We start from the raw sequence: 22,223 nt of genomic DNA, 5'->3' as shown, positions 1-22,223 counted from the left end.
TGTGAACTAAAGGGTTGCTGGTTCGATTCCCAGTCAGGGCACGTGCCTGGGTTGCAGACAGGGTCCCTGCATGGGGGCGCATGAGAGGCAACCACACATTGTTGTTTCTCTCCCTCTCTTTCTCCCTCCCTTCCTCTGAAAATAAATAAATGAAAATCTTAAAAAAAAAAAAAAAAAAAAAAGAATAGTGTGCCTCACTTGTGCATTGTCCAACACAATTGAAAGTGCTGAGATGACACTGATAGGAGACTCTGTCTCACAATTACTATTTAAAATAAATCCCTGGACAACCACAGCTCCCACAAATGGAAAGCATGGAGTGTGGAGCTATTTACTCAGCCTCCAGGCCAGAGAGATGTTTTTCAAATGTCAGAGTAATGGGCCACATCCACAGAGATGCCTCCGATTCTCCATGCTGACCTCGGCAACCCCAACGAGAAGAGTTTTAAATGCAAATTCACCAGTAACTATGAGAAGGTAGTATTAACTCATGTCAGAAAAAAACAATGGCCCTGGCTGGTGTAGCTCAGTGGATTGAGTGCGGGCTGTGAACCAAAGGGTTGCCAGTTCGATTCCCAGTCAGGACACATGCCTGGGATGCAGGCCAGGTCCCCAGTGGGGGCCACATGGGAGGCAACCACACATCGATGTTTCTTTCCCTCTCTTTCTCCCTCCCTTCCCCCCTCTCTAAAAATAAATAAATAAAATATTTTTTTAAAAAAAGGAAAAAACAATGGGCTGAAAAATGGCTAATAAACTGGCCTGTGGACTGATGGGACAGAGCATTCTTCAGACTCTATAGTTACATAGAAAACAGATTCAATGTGGTAGAAAGTTTGGACAAAATCTGTTCTCAGAACTGAGAACAAAAAAGCGGCTCTGTAATTCTGACAAGCTCAGCAATGGAAGGTAGTCTCAAAGGATAATCTGATCACAAATTCCTAACTGGGCAGGTCATAGTGGGTAATCACACTTCAGGGCCATAACCCTCCCTAGCGAAAGGTTTATCTTTGCCTTAAGCCAGCCCTGTCCATCCTTCTTCTGCATGTAAGTTAAGCACCTTTGAAATGCCAGAGTAATCCTCTTTTTTGGACTTCTCAGAGGCATCACCACCCTCAAGCGATCACAAAGGCTTGTTAACTACTCTGTAATCCAGTCCCCACCTTGCTTTCTCCCACCTTCAAGTGATCTTCCTTACATTCCTTTAATTCCAAATATAGAAAAGCAACTGCAAAACTGTCATTTTCCAGAGCATTTGAGATCTTGCTTCCTGGCATTCATCAGTTTGGCTCAAATAAACTCAGGTTTGGGTGTTCTTAAGTCAACAGAACTCTCAGCAACCCAACTCTATAAGCTGTATTCTTCTTCTATTTAGGAAACCAGGTTATATTTGTTTAATAGTATGCAAAATACCATTTACCAAGAGGAAGAGTACAAAAAAACCCAATTGAACAAAATCAAAATGGCTTGACGACATACAAACTTGAGAGAGACCTTTAAACCTGCCATCACAGTTTTCAGAACAGATCAGACTTATGCACTGACCCTGAAAGCATCTGGCAGGAGGCTCTTCAGTCAGACTGTCCCCTGAGATACAGAAATCTGATTAGGTGGGTTTTAGGCTTCAGAGAGCTCAGAGCTTATCTGAAGAAAACAAAAGGTTTCTGCTAAACCTCACCCTTTTCCTGAGCACTGGTTATATCACTTTTTAAATTATAGCCAACTCTGATCCCTTGTGCATGAGCTTTACCGAAAACAAGAGACAGAGATAAGAAAATGATAGAAAAAGGAAAAGCTAACTCTCAGACACCCAGGTGGAAAGTCTGGCAGGACAGAGGACCTGAGCCCAAATCAAGTTACAATTTCTGTACCAACGAATGGAACTGAGGCTGTTGATGTAATCAGAAGTGGTAGCAGGTACAAAGGAGAAATCGAAGTGAAAGCAGTCCGTGTCCTGGAAAGACAAGATCAGGTGATGATAAGCAGGCTTGGTTCTCTCTCTAGAGTTTTGACTTGGAGTTAAAAAGCCCACCTGCCCCTGGCTATTGTGGCTCAGTTGGTTGGAGCATCATCCCATAAGCCAAAGGGTCTCAGGTTTGATTCCTGGTCAGGGCACATGCCTGGGTTACAGGTTCAGTCCCCAGTCGGGGTGCATATGAGTGGCAACCATTCCATATTTCTCTTTCACATCGATATTTCTCTCCCTCTCTCTCTTCCTCCCTTCCCCTCTTTCTATACTCAGTGCAATGTCCTCAGGTGAGAATAAAATAGAAAATTAAATTAAAAGCCCACCTGGTTTTGTACCTATAACTTAAGGAGTGATTATGCAAAGACACATGCACTCTATCTAAGGAATCAGGAGTCTCAAGATTGCTCACTTAAACGCAAGGGAGCCATGGTTGGATATGAATTTTCATAAATGCTGTGAAAAGTAATATGATAATTTAAGAGGTGTAAAACATTGGCATCAGCAGAAGTGCCTGCAAGGCAATAAAACTTAAAGAGCAGCACTAACCTGTTCAGGGTTCACATGACAAAACATAGAAATCTTTTCCTTCACAGCCATTTCGATGGGCGTTGAACTCCGGCAGACGATCTGTCAAAGTCAGTTATGCACAGGTCAGCAGGCAGGGATCGACTGTCCGCGCCACCATTCGTTTTCGGAAGGATGCGAGATAAATTTCTTTTTGCTACAACAGACTTGACCAAATAAGTGCGTGCTCATTCTGGGCATTCCATTGGCCTTTTAGAAACCGGTCTGAGCACTAAAATAAGCAAGTACAATCACACTCAACACTACTCTACCAGTAACAATTTGAAATGTAAAGGCGCAGCTATAGATAAATGTAAACAATGGATGGTACCATATTTCAATAAAACTTTATTCCCATTTTTAAAAGCTTAAAAAATGTATTTACAGGCAACGGGCCCGCAGGCCCATACTTCCTGGCCCCTGATCTAGACTACGGGCAGTAACTGGATTACCTGCTATGCATTACAGCAGTGACAGCCCATCCTAGCAGAGTCACAGGGAAATCTCCAAGGTCCCACCTCATTCTCAAGGACCCACGGACAAAACAAAATTGCAGAACATTACACGTGCCCAGCTGTCAGTGTGGCAAATCAAAGGAGGGCCTGGAGAAGAACCAATGGCCAATTCAGAAATGTGTAAAGAGACACTTGAGGATGAGGGAATACCCTTCCCTGGCTTAATGTCATCAGAACCATTTGAGAGCTAGAAAGGACTTAGATGATGTTATAGATTAAGGAAAGGAGGTCCTATTGCAAGAAACTCACCCATTCTCTTCAACTCACCAGATCCGGAGACAGACCCAACCCCCTCAGGGCACGAACACTGTTTTGTGTGGGTTTGGTTTTTTGTTCTCCGGTAGCACTGGGCTGAAAAGAAATGGGTCACTCTTAGTATGCTAGGCAGTTAGCTCTCCTGGATGGTGAATGGATCCTATCTAAAATGCAGAATAAAAAGAATATAATAGGAAGACTTATAGAAGTTGCTGACTGTACTTATCTGGAAAGCTCACCTGTGGGACAAGGCTAACATGGATGTTACAGAAATTCTCTCTTTTTGCTTTAAACTGAAATTGTCTGAATGCTTCCACAAACGGCATTCCTTCAATGTCTCCGATGGTGCCACCCAGCTGGGATGGAAAAAAAGACACAAGTGATCTTCCATGTTACACAGACTAATAGAAAAGTTTTAAAAAGCCAAGCAGAAGTTTGATGGTTGCACAAGAACAGGCATTTGTAACTATACTAAAGATCATTGAATTGTACGCTTAAAACAGGCAAGATTTATGATATGTAAATTAAGTGAAAGAGAAAAGCATTGTACATTTAAAAGGGAGACAAAGCACAGGAAAGAGAAAATGGAGACTAGAAAGGAAAATAATAAGGGTTGGAGTGTAACACAGTCAGGTAAACAGGAAAGAAAGTAAGCAGAGCCTCAAGAAGAAAGAAGAAAGCAAGGGTGAGGAGTGCTCCCAGGATGATCTGACTGCTTATGTTCATAAGATCGCTTTGCTTGTTGTGTGGAGATATGGACTAAATTCAGTAAATGACTCATGCTATCATTGATTCACTTGGATTTTATAGTAAATTCCCATACCCCTGCCCCCCACACACACACAATATGGAATCATTATAAGGCTCTCAACCTTTCATTTCATCAAGACTGAAAATGTTGCCCTGGCTGGTGTGGCTCAGTGGATTGAGTGCCAGCCTGTGAACCAAAGGGCCGCTGGTCCCTCTCTCTAAAAATAAATAAATAAAATCTTGAAAAAAAAAAAAGACTGAAAATGTTTTAAAAAAATAAAATGCAGGCTTTAAAAAAAGAGAAGGCAAGTCATAAGCAGATAAAAAGATCCAGAATACAAAGCCGCCTGGCTCTGCCTTGCGTGAAATAGTGAGCATTCTCTCTCTCCATGAACGAACGAACCAACACATGCACACAGACACCTGCATGCATCTGAACAGTCTCCTTGTAACGGTGGTACTACCAGAATTCAGTCGCTACTATTGAAACATCGTAGCTTTCTGAAACAAGCAGTACCAAAAGTCCTGACGACTATAATCCTTTGATAAATGTTAACTTAATTTACAATGTGCTTCCAATAGTTACTTAAGCATTTTACTTTAGACCGGGATAAAATTCACCTTAACCCATTCATCCTTATCATATTTAAATACTTAAAGACTATCACATGGACTTTTAAATTAATTCTCTAGTATTTGAGCACCTACTACATGCTCAACATTATGAATGAGGTGCTGGAAGAATTTAAGAGAAGGTGCTCCTAAGTAGCTCGGAATTTAGCGAGGGAAGTAGAACAGAACTAAAGAACAAGAACCAGGAGTAAAACCTAAGCACTAGGCAGAATGATCAGGAAGAGATCACCATGAGCCCAGCCCCAGAATTCACCATCTTCTGTGGCTTCAGCTACCTGACTGGGTCCAGAATCTACTTCGAGCCCTGACCTCTCTTCCCAGCACCACTGGGCTATGTAGCCAGCTTGTACTTGACATCTTGGATGGAGCAATAATCACCCAAACTTGCCACATCCCAAATTGAACTCCTGATTCGCCATCTCTGGGTCTCTTTCTATGGGTGCTTCCTCATCTCAGCAAATAGCATCTCCTCCCACTAACCAGTTCAAGCTAGAAGCCTGGAAATCATCCTCAGGCCCCTCCTTTTCTCACCCAATACAGTGTATTTGGTCATAACTCTAAAACTCCTGGCACAGCTCTCCACTGCTACCATCCTAGACACTCAAGCCTGCACCATCTTTCACCAGGATTGCTGCAATAATCTAAGCCAGAGAGTGGCAAACCATGGTCTGCCGCCTGTCTTTATATATAGTTTTATTGGCACACAGCTGTGCCCATTCATTTACATATCGCCTATGGCTGCAATCGCACTACAATAACAGAGTTGAGAAGTTGTGAGAGTCTCACCCACCAGAGAAGCTAAACAAGCTAAACGTATTTACTGTGTGTACTGTGTGGCCCTTTACAGAAAAAGCTCGTCAATCCACAATCCTTTCTTTGTTTATAAAGATTTTATTTATTTATTTTCAGAGAGAGGGGAAGAGAAGGAGAAAGAGGGAGAAAAACATCAATGTGCAAGAGAAACATCTATCAGTTGCCTCTCATACACCCCCAACCAGGGACCAAACCAACAATCCAGGCATGTGCCCTGACCTGGAATGGAACAGACAACATTTCGGTTTGCAGGACTACACCCAATTCGCTGAGCCACACCAGTCAGGGCGATCCCCAATCTTAATGGCCCACAACTTCCATCTCTCCTGTCCTACAGTCAAACCATTTGTCACACACCAGCAGAGTGACCTTTTAAAAACTCAGAATATGTCTCCTCCTTCCTTGTGCCCTTCAGTAACCCACCCGCTTCACTAAAAATAAAACCGAAACTCCTTTATACTGTCAACAAAAGGTCCTATGTGATTTGGCTATTATTGCACAGGTCTCTAATCTCATCTCCGGTCACCACCTCCCTACTCCCCCACCTCCATCTCTGGCTCTGCGCTTCAGCCCCACTGGCCTCTCAGATGGGCTCGCTCTTCCTTCCTGCCCTGCCCATTCTTCATCTACATCTAGTGCCCTTTTATCTTTCAGCTCAGGGAGCTGTGTCCCCCTCAGAAAGCCCGACCCTCACCACCTTCCTAAATTGGCCTCCCTCCCACTGCCCCCTATCACAGCACCTTGTCTGTGCCCTTCCTGAAAACTCAGTACAAGCTACCATTATTTTACTTGAGTCCTTGTTTCTGGTCTCTCTATCCCATTAGGCTGTAAGCCCCACGAGGGCAGGACCGTGCCTGCCATATCTCAGCACAAGCCCAATGCCCTACGTGCAGCACTGGAGGCTTAGCTTAGTGGTCAGGACAGCACAGAAGTTCTCAAAGTTCAATATAAGCTTTAGGTAACAGAATTCTTATACCTCTTTCCATAATTACAATGAAATCAAACTAAGAAGTTTGAGGATATCATTGCTACAGATAACAAAATATAATTAAAATTCGAGTTTCCTGGGTATGGAACACACAGAACTATACGATAATTCTGTAAAAGAATGACTATTTTAATTATGAAAATCCAAGAAATATCACATGCAATCAGGAAACTGGAGGCGGGGGGTGAGGGGTGTAAGTGCTCACGGACCACATTGCAGCAGAATCTAATGGGAAAAATTTAGGGGGGAAAGAGAAGAGGTCTGCATTAAACTAAACTGTAAGGAGATATCTTTGGGGTTTTTATGGGAATGTACTGGGAGTCCACAAGGAATCCGGAAAAGGAAGCAAAACTCTAAACATTATCCGCTTCTGCCCTCACATGGCCTACAGTGGTACTGTATTTTCTCGGCCAGTTTGGAAGGTCCAGTTACTGCTCTGGTTCCCATTTTCATCGTGACCAGAAACTTTCAGTATTATTACTAAAATATTCCTAAGTCAACTATTTCCCTACACCATAGGGAAAATAGCACCCATAACAATATTTTAAAATCTATCCAAAGCTTAAATTGAAGCCGTAGCACATTTATGAGATGTGTTATGTCCATTTTACCTTTAAGGAGTCTTCTCTTCTGAGAAAGAAAAAGAAAGGAAGGAAGGACAGAAGAAAGGAGGCTTTTGTTCCTTTAAGCCAGGCATAGGTTATTTCAGGTTCATGCTTGGACACCCTGTACTAACATGAACAAAGCCTGTCAGCTCCCCTGGTCTGAGAAGTCAAGGCCTCGCTGCACAAAAGGCTTCTCCACACACTGAAAGCTAAAAATGCGCTTTGGTGATCCTTTGAAAACTTAAATCATGCACAGACGCAAATGTTGGGCACAACTTAAACCTAAAAGGATGTCTGACCTACTGTCCAATAAGCAAATATAAACATCAAGGTTGTATGGAGAAGAAGGGGTTTTTCTAGGGACAAGTTAGCAGTTGATCTGTTTCCACGAAATTAAAAATTGAGTCCTGCCTGGTGTGGCTCAGTGGACTGAGTGTCAGCCTGCGAACCAAAGGGTCACCAGTTTGATTCACATGCCTGGGTTGCAGGCCAGGTCCCCAACTGGGGGCGCACCAGAGACAACCACACATTGATGTTTCTCTCTTTCTCTTTCTCCTTCCCTCCCCCTCTCTCTAAAAATAAATAAAATCTTTTTTTAAAAAAAGGGAGCAAGTCCAATTATGCAGGTGTGTTCAATTTGTAAAACATCATCAAGCTATACATCTACATGTGCACGTTTCTGTGTTTATGTTACGCTACAATTAAAAAAATATATAAAGGAAGCATTTCCTCTGTCCTCATAAACTCTGAAGGAAGAAATACCAAGGGAGAAATAATTTTGTACAACACACTTACATATTTATATTGTTTATCAGCCATACTATTATAGGAGTACAATGCAGTTAAGATATGAGAGTATGGCACATTATGTTGTTTATCAGCTCTACTATTAGGAAAATGGATCTCGTACGTAGCATATTAGATAACACTAACATTATCAGATATGTATCTGCTTACACTGATAATGCTGACAACAGCGACAGCTAATTTATGTTTATTGAGCACTTCCTGAATGCCAGACATTGTCAAATGCTTTATCTTATTGCATTTAAACCTCACAACAACCCTATTATTATCATCTTATTATTATTACAATATTACATTATTATCGCATTGTTATAGATGACTACATTGAAGTTTTGAGAAGTAATTTGCCAAATGTCGCATAGGCCACTTAATAATAACTAATAATTTTTGAGCACATACTATAGATCTGACACTATTCTAAATACTAAGTATATTGACTTATTTAATCCTCAAAACAATGAGATACAACAAGTAATATCATTATCCCGATTTAGCAGACGAATTCATTGAGGCACAGAGAACTTAAGTAAACTCGTCCAAAGTTGCCCAGCTGGTTAGTGACTCAGCTGAGCTATGAATGCACGCGGTCTGGCTCCAGACTGTAACAACTGACCTATATATCTCTCAGGGGTGATGGCAGAACATTGAACTTGAGCAGTCTAACTCTAGAAACTATGCTATTCACTATTCTGCTGTCCTGCCTGGCAATTAGACCAACTAACATTTCAATAAGGAGCACCTGGACATCATTCTCACTCTGCACACTGACAGGGAGGGAAGCAGTGAATAAGTGGCAAGTTCAAATACAGGGGTGGCAAAAGTAGGCTTACAGTTGTTCGTATGGAAAATGATATAACCATTAATAAATAATAATACAAGAATAAACTCTATTTCATGTACTCACAATTATAATCCTACTTTTGCCCCATCCTGTATTATGTTCTTCTTTTTTTGGTGTACAAGAAAAAATTCTACTTCTTTTATTCCTCTATTAAATAAAAGGGGGAAAAGGAAAAACTTAGAATTAATATCAGTAGAGCAAATGAAAATATTTGGACAACTATATAACATGAGTATTTTTTAGCATAGTGAAAACTTTCCATTCTTTCTTTCTTTTTAAATTATTTTATTGTTGTTCAATTACAGTTATCTCCATTTTCCCCTCACCGCTCCTCCCCAACCCAGCCAAGCCCTGCTCTCTCCCTTGCTTCCTCCTCCCCTTGGTTTTGTCCATGTGTCCTTTATAGTAGTTCTTGGAAACCCTTCCCCCCATTATGCCCTCCCACCTCCCCTCTGGTTACTGTCAGATTTTTCTTACTTTCAGTGTCTGTGGTTATATTTTGCTTGCTTTTTTCTTTTGTTGATTATGTTCCAGTTAAAGATGAGATCATATAGTATTTGTCCCTCACCGCCTAGCTTATTTCACTTAGCATAATGCTCTCCAGTTCCATGTTGTCGCAAAAGGTAGGAGCTCCTTCTTTCAATCTGCTGTGTAGGATTCCATTGTGTAAATGTACTATAGTTTTTTGATCCACTCATTTGCTGATGGGCACTTAGGTTGCTTCCAGCACTTCGCTTTTTTTAAATAGCTAATACTCACCTCCAAATCACCTCTACCATCAGACTTCCCTAACTCCATCTTTCTCTACTGCCAATGCATTTTGCATATACTCAAATAGCACTCACTAGAATGCATTCTATTGTGTCAAGACGGGGAGGTCTGTAAGCTCCTCAAGACCAGAAACTGTCCAACCCAGACTTGGCACACAGGAGGCCCTAACACTGACTTTATGAGCAGCTGATGTCTCCTCATGCAGGTTGTTGCACACCCACCCCGGGAGTACTCACCCTGTTTAATGCCAATCTTGCCCACTGACCTGTGACCACAAAGGCAGGGACCATCTATTCCTAGCGCAGTGCCTGGCACACAGGAGACCATATTTACATATTTGTTGAATGAATAAAGATCAGATACTTAAAAACCCAGAAGGTTATAAGTTTATAAAGGAAAGTTCCATGCTTACCTCAATAACGCATATCTGGGGCTCCTCCTTGTGACCATCCACAGGCACCATGGCTTGATTCATAACCCACTCCTGGACGGCATCGGTAATGTGAGGGACAACTGGGGAAAGAAGTAATTAGCACAAAAGTGTATTTCATGGTCTTGAAAAGGGAATGCATCAGAGTCTTTAGATCTCCCAAATAACCTGGCAAATTAGACAAACTACACTTCTAATGCTATCATCTTCCTTCACTGAAATTAATACTACAGGCGCAGTATAGGTTTAGACATTTAAATGTTACGCATTTTCCCTTGAAACTGACCAGCCCCACAGAACAAGAAACAGAAAGCAGAAATGCCATCTTTGATGCAACTAGAAAACAACTATAATGCCAACAAAGAACGTGCAAGGAGGGCTGCCTAGGCAGCTGAATGCTAGGCTCCACAGGAAAGAAGAATGCAGAGTGGCCACGCAGAGTGGTGGGGCCCTGCAGACCCTCGGCAGCCCACCAGCGGGGGGGAGGAGGCCAGTCAAGAGGGTATAGATGAGGTCTGCCTGCTGACAAGGGGCCTGCAACTGCTAATGTCAGATAAAGAGGACAAAAAGTGACATCTCTGCAACCACATGAGGCCCAGGAGTCCCTTGAGTAGTGAGCAGACCTACAGTTGGCGATCTCAAATGAAGGGACAAATAAGTGATATCCACGTAGGTGGCCCAGCCACCTAACCTGATGTGGCTTCACGAAGTCAAAGTCGGAACATTGGCCTTCAGGAAACTGAGATAAAGGTGCATCCATCACCTGCCCCGCCTCATGACTGCAGAGCCCGCAAGGCAAGAGGAAGTCATCTTTGTTGGGTGTAGTTTTGGAAGAACCCACAGCACATGCCTCGCCCACCCCCTCCTGGGAGGATGAGGCTTGCAGGGTTTTGCCTCCTCACCAGCAGTCCAGGGATAAGGGTTCAGGACCCAGGTTTGGGGTGTTGCCCTCTCCCCCATCGTTGGGACATGGCAGGTATGAGCCAGGGACTCTCCCTCCCACAGGTTTTCCGAAAACCTCCACCTGGGGGAAAACTGTTAGAAAGCACACTTGTACTGGAGATCTACACCACACCGTCCAGTTTTAGCAATAACATAGCTGATCTTTTGATCTCCATCTATCCTATTCCCACATCTGTTTCTCAGCTGGCTCCAACTTGAAAGTGATTTAAAGGAGATGCGAAATTATCACCTTTACCCTACCATGTAGGAGCGTATGAATACAAAATTTAAGAGGTGCCAGGGGGAATCTCTTCTAAGACAAAAGAGAACCATACCATCCAGGGAAAGGGCTGGTGAAAAAAGGTCAGAGCATGCTACCGCCACTCCAGTTCAATCCCCCAGTCCCTCCCCAACTCTGTCTTCCTCCAAATGGAAGTAATCATCATGCATGCAAAGATACAAGAAAATAGGAGAAAAAAAGAACGCATTAAATAAAAGACAGACAAAAAGCAAACCAAAAACAAAACAAAAAACCCTATATCCCATTCAGGTAAAAAAGATGAATAAGTGGTTCTCTGTAGACTTTATAAATAAAAGCTAGAGAGAGAGGTGGACTACGTGAAACAATGGCATTAGTAACAAAGAAAAAAAGCCTGATGAAAATGAATCAGGAACACAGAGGATGAACTTGAAACCTTTAAGGAAAATGAAAACGAAAAGAACACAGGGATTTGAAAAGCATTAGAACTTGTAGACGGTGCAGGGACCCCCTCCCTGTCTCGTCTATTTTGAGCAGGTGAGTGCTGAGCACACAGGGCTCCCTAATGTTTGCGGAGTGTCATACCTTGTACTGTTTTCCCCAGGTAATCACCACGCCTCTCCTTATTAATCACATGCTGATATATCTTCCCAGTGGTGATGTTGTTGTCCTTATAAAGATTAATATCCAAGAACCTTTCATAATTCCCAAGGTCTAAATCAACTTCTCCACCATCATTTAAGACAAACACTTCACCTACAATAAAAAGACAATGTAAAATTTTCAAATTTGCTTCCAGTAGATTATTTTTCAAAGACAGATACATTATATTAAAAAGCTGCTAAGAGACTTATCTATAACCTATATTCTATCATTATTTCATGATTTTGATGAGAAAATCTAACCATTCAATTATATCCTTGAAAATGTATGTGAAAAATTCCAGTATCTTATTATGGTATTGTTTTTAAATGCTTACTGAAATTCTGTCTTCACAAATTGGCTTTCCAAACTCACCACGTACCACATGAGAAAAGGGTTTTGCCTCCTCACCAGCAGTCCAGGGGTAAGGAAGGGTTCAGGACATGAGAAAGGGGACTTTGAAACAGCAATTTTAGCCCTGGCTGGTGTGGCTCAGTGGATTGAGTGACGGCCCGCGAACCAAAGGGTCTCTGATTCAATTCCCAGTCAGGGCACATGCCTGGGTTGCGGGCCAGGTCCCCAGTGAGGAGCACGCAAGAGGGAACCACACACTGATGTTTCTCTCCCTCTCTTTCTCCCTCCGTTCCCCTCTGTCTAAAAAATAAATTAAAAGAATATTTTTTAAAAATGACCAAATCCAGAACACTGAAAACTCCAAATGCTGACAGAGATGTAGAACAATAGGAACCATCATTTATTGCTGAAAGGAATGCAAAATGGTACAGCCACTTTAGACCCCAGTGTGGCAGTTTCTTACAAAATTAAACATACGCTTACCATAAAAAAATGAAAGAAGTTGAGTGATAGTTTCAAACAAATATATAATCTATCATAGACTCGAGGAAGTCATTACACAGACAAAATGAAAATGAAATAAATCTACGTTAGTACACTGAAATACCCTTTTTTGTTTTTTGGTTTACTCTGAGGTTAGTACATTTTAAAAAGAATAATATTCAGCAAGGGCATAAAGAATTGGGCCCTCTTCTAATACACGGTTGATGAGGACGTAAATTAGTGCAGATGCACAAGCCTTATCAGGAAATTCTGAGACAAGATGAAAAGTTGGAATTTGGAATTTTTCTGATTATAGAAAGGTAATATAGAATGCTTTCCATATATTATAAAGTACCCCCAAAGCAACCCATAATCAAACACATTCCAAGTGGAATACAGACTAGAAATAGCCACAGCTTTATAAAGGGGTTTCAACTTTCAAAACTTTTGGAAAGAGACTATACATAGCCGCAAACTTAGGAAGAATTTAAAATTTTCAGAACCTTCTGGATTTCAGAGTTGAACATAAGGGATCCTGAACGGAAAAACCTTTGGCAACATGCATTATGTGTCAAAAGCTGGAAAAACATACCGAACCCTCAAAGAAGAAATTCTGCACACAGGCATTTCTGTTTAAAAATAAACTGATTAATATCAAAAGTTTCCATCACAGTCCTGTGTAATATATCAATACATTGGAAATTACTTCCTATTATTGTTCAGGTTCTGTGCAGCTTTTAAGAGTATAGAATATATAAGAATGTCCACAGTATATTAAGTTTTAGAAACTAGATTTAAAATAATGTGACTGTAAGATTCCATTCATTTGAAGTTCAAAAAGAAGCAAAATTAATCTACGGTGTTAGAAGACAGGATAGCAGTTACCCTGGCAGTTTGAGGACAAAGGAAAATTTTGTTTATCGATCCGGGGGCTGGTTACACAGTATGTTCATTTCATCAAGCAGAACATTTATGATTTATGCACTTTCCTGCATGTACGTAAAATTTTTTAAAAGAAAGTATGTAAAGGCTAGTGATTTTTTTAAAAAAAATTAGTATATACATTGAAGTGTCCACATTAATAATAGTCCCTCCAAGAAGTGGAAAATTTTCTTCATGCCATTCTATATTGTTAATATAATTGTCAATATATACTGTATTGTCTGAATGTTTCTTTTAATAATGAAGTGTTAAGAGAAATCTATTACCTTTATGATAAAATGAAACAAAACATAATCCATACTGCAAAAGCTACAGTGAAAATGGTTTCCTCACACAGTTCTCCAAAAGGGTGGACTCATTTGGAATGGATCAGCAATCCGAACAATGTACCAACAACCATGAGAACATTCATATATTCATAACACATGATCCAGCAACTCTACTTCTGGAACTCTCTCCTAAAGACATTACCCAACATACAAGAAAGAACTACAATTTAACCCAGTGTTTTATAAGGGAGGAAATGGTTCTCTTTCATACCGTGCTCGTAAGGTGAAAAAGTGCCCGCATCAATGTTGATATAGGGGTCGATTTTGATGGCCGTAACTCGGAGTCCCCATGATTTTAGAATTGTCCCAATGCTGCTCGCAATGATCCCTTTCCCAATGCTCGAGATGACCCCACCAGTGACCAGGATGTACTTCATTGGCAGAGGAATGGTTGGGTGCCAACACCCAGATAGAATCTGAAAGGTAATAAAATGAAGAGTCAGGGAACAGAAGTATTTTCTCAAACCAGTAAAGCAGAGAGTGTGTTGTTGTTGTTAAACCAGAATTTCAAAAGCACACAGCATTTTCTATATAAACTAAATATTGATATTTGAAACTTTTGAAACAAAGTCTTATCTTTTAGATTTTTAATTTTTGTCAACATGCAGGAAGCTGTAGCTATTTTCTGCAAGCAGAGGGACTGGCTCCATTGCCCTGATTTTCCATTTACCCCCAACTTTATCATATGACAAACTTCATTATGAGAAAAATGTCTCTGGAATTCAGAAGCACAGTAAAATTTATAAGCACTCAGGCGCTGTTGTCAGATCTGTTCAAGCTGTACTTGGGCAAGTTACTAATCCATTCTGCGCCTGTTTCTTCATCTGTGAAATGGAGTAAAAATACCAGTCCCTTAAAATATTATTCAGCACTAAAAAGAAATGAGCTGTCAAGCCATGAAAAGACATGGAGGAAATTTAACACATATTACTAAGTAAAAGAAGCCAATCTGAAAAGGCTACATAGTGTAGGATTCCAACTATGAGACACTTCGGAAAAGGCAAAACTATGGAGACAGTAAAGATATCAGTGGTTGCCAGGGGATGGGGGCAGGGAGAGATGAATACATGGAGCACAGAGGATTTTTAGGGCAGTGAAAATACTCTGTACGATACTACAGTGGTGCATATATATCATTATACATATCTGGAACCCCGTAGAATGTACAACATCACGAGCAAACTCTAATGTAGCTATGGACTTTGGATGATAAGACTGTGTCAAGTTCATTGATTGTAATAAGTGCATCACCCTGGTTTGGGCTGCTGATCATGGGGAAGGCGGTGCTTGTGGGACAGAGTGTATATGGGAACTCAGTATTTTCTGCTCAATTTTGCTGCAAACCTAAAATTGCTCTAAAAAGTAAAGTCTATTTTTTTAGAAAATCATTATTTAAATATGCCAATATTAAAAAAAAAAAAAACTCCTAAGTAGTCCTGAGGTTTAAATGAGGGAAGGTATAGATCAGAGGTCAGCAAACCAGGGCCCACTGCTCACATCTGGCCCACTGTCTGTTTTTGTATGGTCCCCAAGTTAAGAATGCTTTTTACATTTTAAATGACTCAGAAAAGATCAAAAGAGGATTTCATAACACATTGAAATTGTCTGAAACTTCAGTGTCCATAAATCAAGTTTTATTAGCACACAGCCACACCCATTCATTTACATATTATGATATCTGTGTTCACTTTCTACAGTGGCAGAGCTGAGTTGCTGCAACGACAGAGACCTCTGGCCTACAACACCTGAAATACTTACCATCTGGACTTTCACAGAAAATGTTTACTGATGCCTGGCATGGAGGCGGTCAAAATCAATTCCTACATTCCTATTCAACATAGTACTGGAAGTCCTAGCCACAGCAATCAGACAAGAAGAAGAAATAAAAGGCATCCAAATTGGAAAGGAGGAAGTAAGACTGTCATTATTTGCAGATGACATGACACTGCACATAGAGAATCCCAAAGATTCCACCAAGAAACTACTAGAACTGAGAAATGAATTCAGCAAAGTAGCAGGATATAAAATTAATATCCAGAAATCAGTTGCATTTTTATATGCTAATAATGAGCTAACAGAAAGGGAAATTAAGAAAACAATCCCATTTACAATTGCTTCAAAAAGAATAAAGTACCACCCTGGCTGGTGTGGCTCAGTGGATTGCGTGCTGGCCTGAGAACCAAAAGGTTGCTAGTTGATTCCCAGTCAAGGGCCCATGCGTGGGTTGCAGACCATGTCCCCAGTAGGAGTCATGTGAGAGGCAACCACACACTGATGTTTCTCTCCTCTCTTTCTCCTTCCCTTCCCCCTCTCTAAAAATAAATAAATAAAATATTTTTTAAAAGAATAAAATACTGAAGAATAAACATAACCAAGGATGTAAAAGACCTGTACTTGGAAAAGTATAAGACACTGAAGAAATTGAAGAAGATACAAATATGTGGAAGCACATACCATATTCATGGATAGGAAGAATTAACATCATTAAAATGTCCATACAACCCATAGCAATCTATAGATTTAACGCAATTCCTATCAAGATTCCAATGACATATTTCCCAGAACTAGAACAAATATTTAAAAATTTATATGGAACCACGAAAGGCCCAGCATAACAACAGCAATCCTGAGAAAGAAGAACAAAGTTGGAAGAATCATGCTACCTAATAAGAAACTATAGTATAAGTCCATAGTAATCAAAACAGCCTGGTACTGGCATAAAAACAGACACATAGGTCAATGGAACAGAATAGAGAGCCCAGAAATAAACCCACACCTTTATAGTCAATGGATATTCAACAGAGGAAGCAAGTGCATACACTGGGTTAAAGACAGTTTATTCAATGAATTGTGTTGGGAAAATTGGACAGATATGTGCTGAAAAATGAAACTAGACCACCTTTTTATACCACACATAAGAATAAATTGAAAATGGATCAAAGACTTAAATGTTAGACCCCAAACCATAAAACTCCTAGAAGAAAATATAGGCAGCAAAATCTGAGACATTACTCATAGCAATTATTTTCATCAGATATATCTCCCTAGGCAAGGGAAACAAATGAAAAAAATAAATAAATGAGACTACATTAAAATCAACTTCTACATTAACAGATAGTAAGAACTTAAGAAGGTTAGCTATTAACATTACTATTTTTTATATTAACATCATTTTTTAAATTTTTACATATAGGTTTCAGGGACACAATTGTGCAACACTTAACATCAGTATTAATAATAATAAATGTATCCTCCTTAACTAAGCGTGCTGAACACTGAATCTTTTACATTACCTATCAGTTTTACCATGCAGAAATATCCAAGCAGGAAAAAAATATTATGTCATAAAAACTTTTACTTGAATTTTCTGTGGCTGTCTGATTTAAACTCTTTTGTTTAAGAGGCAGACAGGGAGCCCAATAGCTACTTGGTTTTCTTTACTTTGAGTACCACTGTTTTTCCCTTGGCCTGTGCCTTCGTCCTTGCCATTCCACCATGCATGTGAAAGTGAGCCTTAACAGCATGATTTTCGTAGTCATGGATGACAGGTAAATGAGCAACTGAGTAAGACCACTAACGCAAAATTACAACTGCAAAAAGAAAAGAGAGAGAGAGAGTAACTAACAAAAGCTAATATCTATAAATCCCACTTTCTAATGCAATTCACAATTTTTTCAAGTACGTGGAAATTAAGTATAAATGCAATCAGGTAGGAACAATTTCAATTCCCCGTTTATCTTATTGGTCCGTCCTCCTCAAAGAAAACCCATCCTGATTTTGTGGTTTCCTCTGCTTATCATTCAGAGCAAGCTATCTCAACTTAAAGGTGTTACATTATGTCACTTCTGAGCTGTGAGTTTAATTTGAACTAGTTGACCGTGGCCAGAGCAAGTAAACTGAAGCCATCCACAATATACATGTCCCATCCCAAATGCCTTCCCTGAGTCCTTTGGGCCTGCCTGCCAATACACAATACAGTTGATCTCCTTCAATGCCACCTTGTCATCCACTCACCAAGCTAGATTTAACTTGAAAGATCCTCAGTCCAAACCCAGAATACAGATCCGAAATGTTTGTGAATGTTCATCTCTTCCCACTTCTTCTGACCCAGGTAGTCACTATAGTGGTCATTTCTTCACAGTCTTCCTTTACCCATCCCACTGGTGATTTTTTCTTTTGTGATAAGCATCCCTCCTCTGGAGTCAGAGAGCCTGGATTCAAATGCTGGCTCTGTCATTTACTGCTATGACCCTAGGCAACTTCTTCAACTTTTCTAAACCTTGATTTTCTCTACATATGTAGTACGCAGAGATCATAATAGTACCTGCCTTATAGAGGTGTGTGGGCATTTACAAGTGAGTGTCCAAGTACTAAAAGTTAGCTGTTACCATTTTCCAGAGCCATCTCCTCACTGATTCAATCAGCTCACAAATGTTTACTGAATGTCAGTTATACTGAATGGTTTTATACATGCTTGACATGTTCCCAGGTTTGAGGATATGGTGGGGGGGACAAAAAGTCAAGGTCAAAAAGCCAAGGTCCCTGTCCTCTTGGACTTCACTTTTCCAATTATGAGGCAATTAAGAGGCAAATAAGTGGTGCAGTAATAGTACCTTACTAGAGCACTGTCATGCTATTAAGAGTTGTAAAAGTTAGCAAAATCAAAAAATAGCCCCAAAATGCCATAGAAAACTGGACTGTATTCATGTGAAGTCACATTATGTGGTTGTCAAAAAGCCTAAGAATTTCTAAATAAATAAAAAAGAAAAAGTCTAAGAAATTTTCATGTAAGATATGCTTATGTTAATCCTGGCAGGGTAGCTCAGTTGGTTAGAGTGTTGGCCAGATGCGCCAAGGATGTGGATTTGATCCCCCGTGAGGGCACGTATAAGAATCAACCAGTGATACATAAGTAAGTGGAACAACAAATCGATGTTTCTCTCTCTCTCAAGTCAATTTTTAAAATATATGCTTATGTTAAAACAAGAGAATGGGATATAGGCCCTGGCCAGGTAGCTCAGTTGGTTAGAGCATCATCCCGATCCACCAAGATTTCGGGTTGGACTCTGGGCCAGGGCACGAACAAGAAGCAACAATGAAGGCACAAATTAGTGGAACAACAAATAGACGTTTCTCTCTCGTTACAATCAATAAATAAAATTAAGTTAAAAAAAGAACAGGTTGCAATTTAAAATTGAACATAATATTATCTCACTTATTTTTTTTTGAAATTAAGATTGGTCAAGCCCTGGCTGGTGTGGCTCAGTGGATTGAGCACTGGCCTGCGAAGCAAAGGGTCACGGGTACAATTCCCAGTCAGGGCACATGCCTGGGTTGCAGGCCAGGTCCCCAGTAGGGGGTGTGTGAGAGACAACCACACACTGATGTTTCTCTCCCTTCCCCTCTAAAAATAAATAAATAAAATATCTTTTTTTAAAAAAAGACTGGTCAAAAGTACAGCAAAATGCTAAATTTTAATATATTTAGGTGGTTGGGATGTAGGCAATTACAAGTTTTCTATATTTTCAAAAGCACAAAATATCTTTTTAAAGCGCATTAGATATTTTACGAAGTCTTTCTTAAAAATGTCACTTAATGCCAAACGGACATCTAGTCTTTTTTAGCCTTGTTAGGGAAACAAGTTAGTTTGCAGCAAAGTTTTAAAACGGAAGGAAAAGGCAGGCTCTTCTGACTACTTCCTTGAATCCAGATGATTTTTTTCCCCGTGTGAAGACAAGTTTTCATTTACTCTCATATGCAGTGAGCAGAACCAACTGTCTGTAAAATGAGAGTGTGCAGGGCGGCCCTGCCTGCTGTCCAACGAAAACAATACACAAGCCACCTATATGATCTTGACTTCTCTAGTAGCCATATTTAAGAAAGAAACAGATGAAGTTAATTTAAAAAATCTTATTTAATCCAATGTATTTTAAAAACTTGCATTTTAACACATAATCACTACAAAAATTATTTAGTGAAATAGCCTACATCGTCTTTTTTTTTTTTTTACTGTCTTCCCAGATTAGGTCGACTCACAGCACATCTCAGCTGGGACTCTGCACATTTGCAGTGCTCAAGAGCCACATGTGGCAAGTGACTGCCACAGTGGACAGTCCAGGCCTGAAGCAACTAAAAACATTAGAAGCACCAAGAGAGAGATACCTCTCAAACGACGACCATATAAAACGTGATATTAGAAACAAGAGTACTTACTGAATAATCCCATTTTACGAAGTTCTAAAATAGGCAAAACCAAGCTATGATAGAAATCAAGGGAGTTGGGCGGGGGGGCGTGTGGATTATGTGGAAGGGACACAAGGGAACTTTCTGGAGTAATGGAAATGGTCTATGTCTGTGTCGGGGCAGCGGTTCCATGGGTGTATAATTTGTCAGGCCCTGATCTGCACATGTAAAAGGGGGGCATTTTATAGCATGTAAATTATACATCAAATTTGTAAAAATTGTTGCAAAAAGAAAGCTATTTTGTAGCTGCAGCATACTTAGGCACAGTGTGCCCTAAGGAGCTGATCTGGGGAAAACGCGAGAGTAGTTGTTTAAGGAGTGCACAGCCCGAGGAGGGGACAGAAAGGGCATTTCACTCCGCGCGGGGCTTCACTTCCGCCAACGCCATCTCGGGGCTCTCGGGGCTCTCGGGGCTCCCGAGGCCCAGGACAAATGGGGCGGGGAGAAGCGCACCCCAGAGACACGACACTACCCACCCCAAATCGCGGCCGCCGCAGAGCGGGCTCAGACCACACCGGGCACCCTCACAACGGCCCCAGCCCCGCATCCGTGGGTCATCGTGAGTTGGTGCGGGGATGCGCCTGGTCGCCAGCCCCTCTTGGACTGGGCGCCACCGCCATCGAGGGGAGGACAAAGGCTCCCGGCCTCAGGCGCGCGCCGGGTGTGGCAGCGCGGGTGGGGAAGCCCTGGGGACGCGGGGTGGCCCGGGCCCGGAGGCCCCGGGGGTCCGGTGGAGGGCCGGGCCGAGGATTACCTGCGCTGTGCTGGTGGCGCCCGGAGGGTGGCTGTAGGGTACGGCGGGCTCCGCCCCGTGGCGGGCCAGCGCTCACCTGTCCGGCTGGGTAGGGGGCCGCCGCTAGGGGTGTCCCAGAGTCTCCCCTGGGTCCTTCCCACCGCCGTTGCAGGCCTCGGGGTGCGCGGCGTCCCCTTCGCCCACCTTTCCCTCTCCTGCCGCCGCCTGCCCCGCTGACTCACGCTAGTGAGCTTGGGGTTTGCACCCAGGTTTGTGCAATGCAACAAAATCAGCCCCTAAAAAGTGACTCCTCGGCACAGACAGCTTCCCGTCACTCTCCGCCCTAGAGGCACTTGGCCCCAGGCCTCGCTCGGCCGCAGGACTGCTCCTCCCCTCCTTGGCTCATTTAGCAAAAGCTTTCAGGGAGCCAGGTGAACACCACATTCCCACCGAGCCTAGGCAACCCCGCACGCCGAGCCCCTTGTGTGGGTCCTCCCATCCTGTTCCCACCCTGTCTCAAACGTTTGTGCGACCCCTTTCACTCCAGGAACTGCTCAAGGGAAGCGCTGAGGAGTGGACCAAAATAAAACAGGGTTCTTGCCTTTGAGGAACTCACAGTCTTGGGGGGAGGGCTACACGTCTATTGGAATCAGTAAGGTTCCTAGAACAACACCCGTTTAGAAAAGAAAATGTAGAGGAGGAGGGGTGCGGACAATTAGGACTTCACGAGTGAGTATTTTTGTAGGATGGTTGGTCCTCGGAAACGACACAGCAGGTTGTTAAAGCAAAGGGAAGAACTACTGAAGCACTGAAGGAGAAAGAATCTAACTACGGACAATGGAAGGGTTTGGAGTGAAATGCAACGGTTGGGCAAGTGGTCACAATCTTGAACAACCAGTGTAAGTCACTGGAGTGCCAAGTTAGGCAAATGTCATTGAACACCTAGTGGAGTTTAGAAACCATAATTGTGTAATGATATCTAAATATATATAATTTTACAGTATATCTACTGGTAAGTATGTAAGTATAGATACTTAGGACAAAACCAGAGTTTGACGGGGGTAGAAAGACAAGAGAGTGAGAAAGTCGAGGGCCCTGAAAGAATGTGGTTGCAGTAATGCACCAGGGCTCTAGTTCAAGAGGAAAGAAATGGAGAGCAGCAGGGAGCTGATGGACTGGGAGAAAGAGAAGAGAAGGACCAATGACAAGAGCCCGTGCAAAGGAGGGAACTAGCGAGTTGTCCCTGCAGTCTGATGTTGGTGTTGAAGTTGGCAAAGGGGAAGCACTTCAGATGACACAGTGCAGGGGTGACCAACCCGTGGCTCGAGGGCCGCATGTGGCCCAGGAGGGCTGTG

General features: G+C 41.8%; 1 protein-coding gene across 3 annotated transcripts in view; it reads right to left on the bottom strand.

Moving 5' to 3' along the window:
* Window positions 1–21,372, bottom strand: part of CTPS2 (CTP synthase 2) — a 93,523-nt gene extending 72,151 nt beyond the window's left edge. Inside the window, exons 1-7 of one of the 3 annotated variants that reach the window (XM_024569942.4) lie at window positions 20,966–21,369; window positions 14,104–14,308; window positions 11,728–11,898; window positions 9,924–10,024; window positions 3,543–3,659; window positions 3,316–3,399; window positions 2,516–2,596 (exon numbers count right to left, since the gene is read on the bottom strand). In XM_024569942.4, the coding sequence (XP_024425710.1) occupies window positions 2,516–2,596; window positions 3,316–3,399; window positions 3,543–3,659; window positions 9,924–10,024; window positions 11,728–11,898; window positions 14,104–14,269 (720 nt within the window). In that variant the 5' untranslated portion in view covers window positions 14,270–14,308; window positions 20,966–21,369. Of the gene's footprint in view, window positions 1–2,515; window positions 2,597–3,315; window positions 3,400–3,542; window positions 3,660–9,923; window positions 10,025–11,727; window positions 11,899–14,103; window positions 14,309–20,889 lie in introns of all 3 variants that reach the window. The other 2 variants (XM_053917381.2, XM_053917382.2) reach the window with 2 other exon arrangements.
* Between the last annotated feature and the right edge of the window lie 851 nt (window positions 21,373–22,223).

Source organism: Desmodus rotundus, chromosome X, assembly GCF_022682495.2.
Source record: "Desmodus rotundus isolate HL8 chromosome X, HLdesRot8A.1, whole genome shotgun sequence".
In the NCBI taxonomy this organism is placed as follows: Eukaryota; Metazoa; Chordata; class Mammalia; order Chiroptera; family Phyllostomidae; genus Desmodus; species Desmodus rotundus.
Note: the sequence above shows the minus strand (reverse complement) of the source record. Positions and strands in the feature narration are given on the sequence as shown.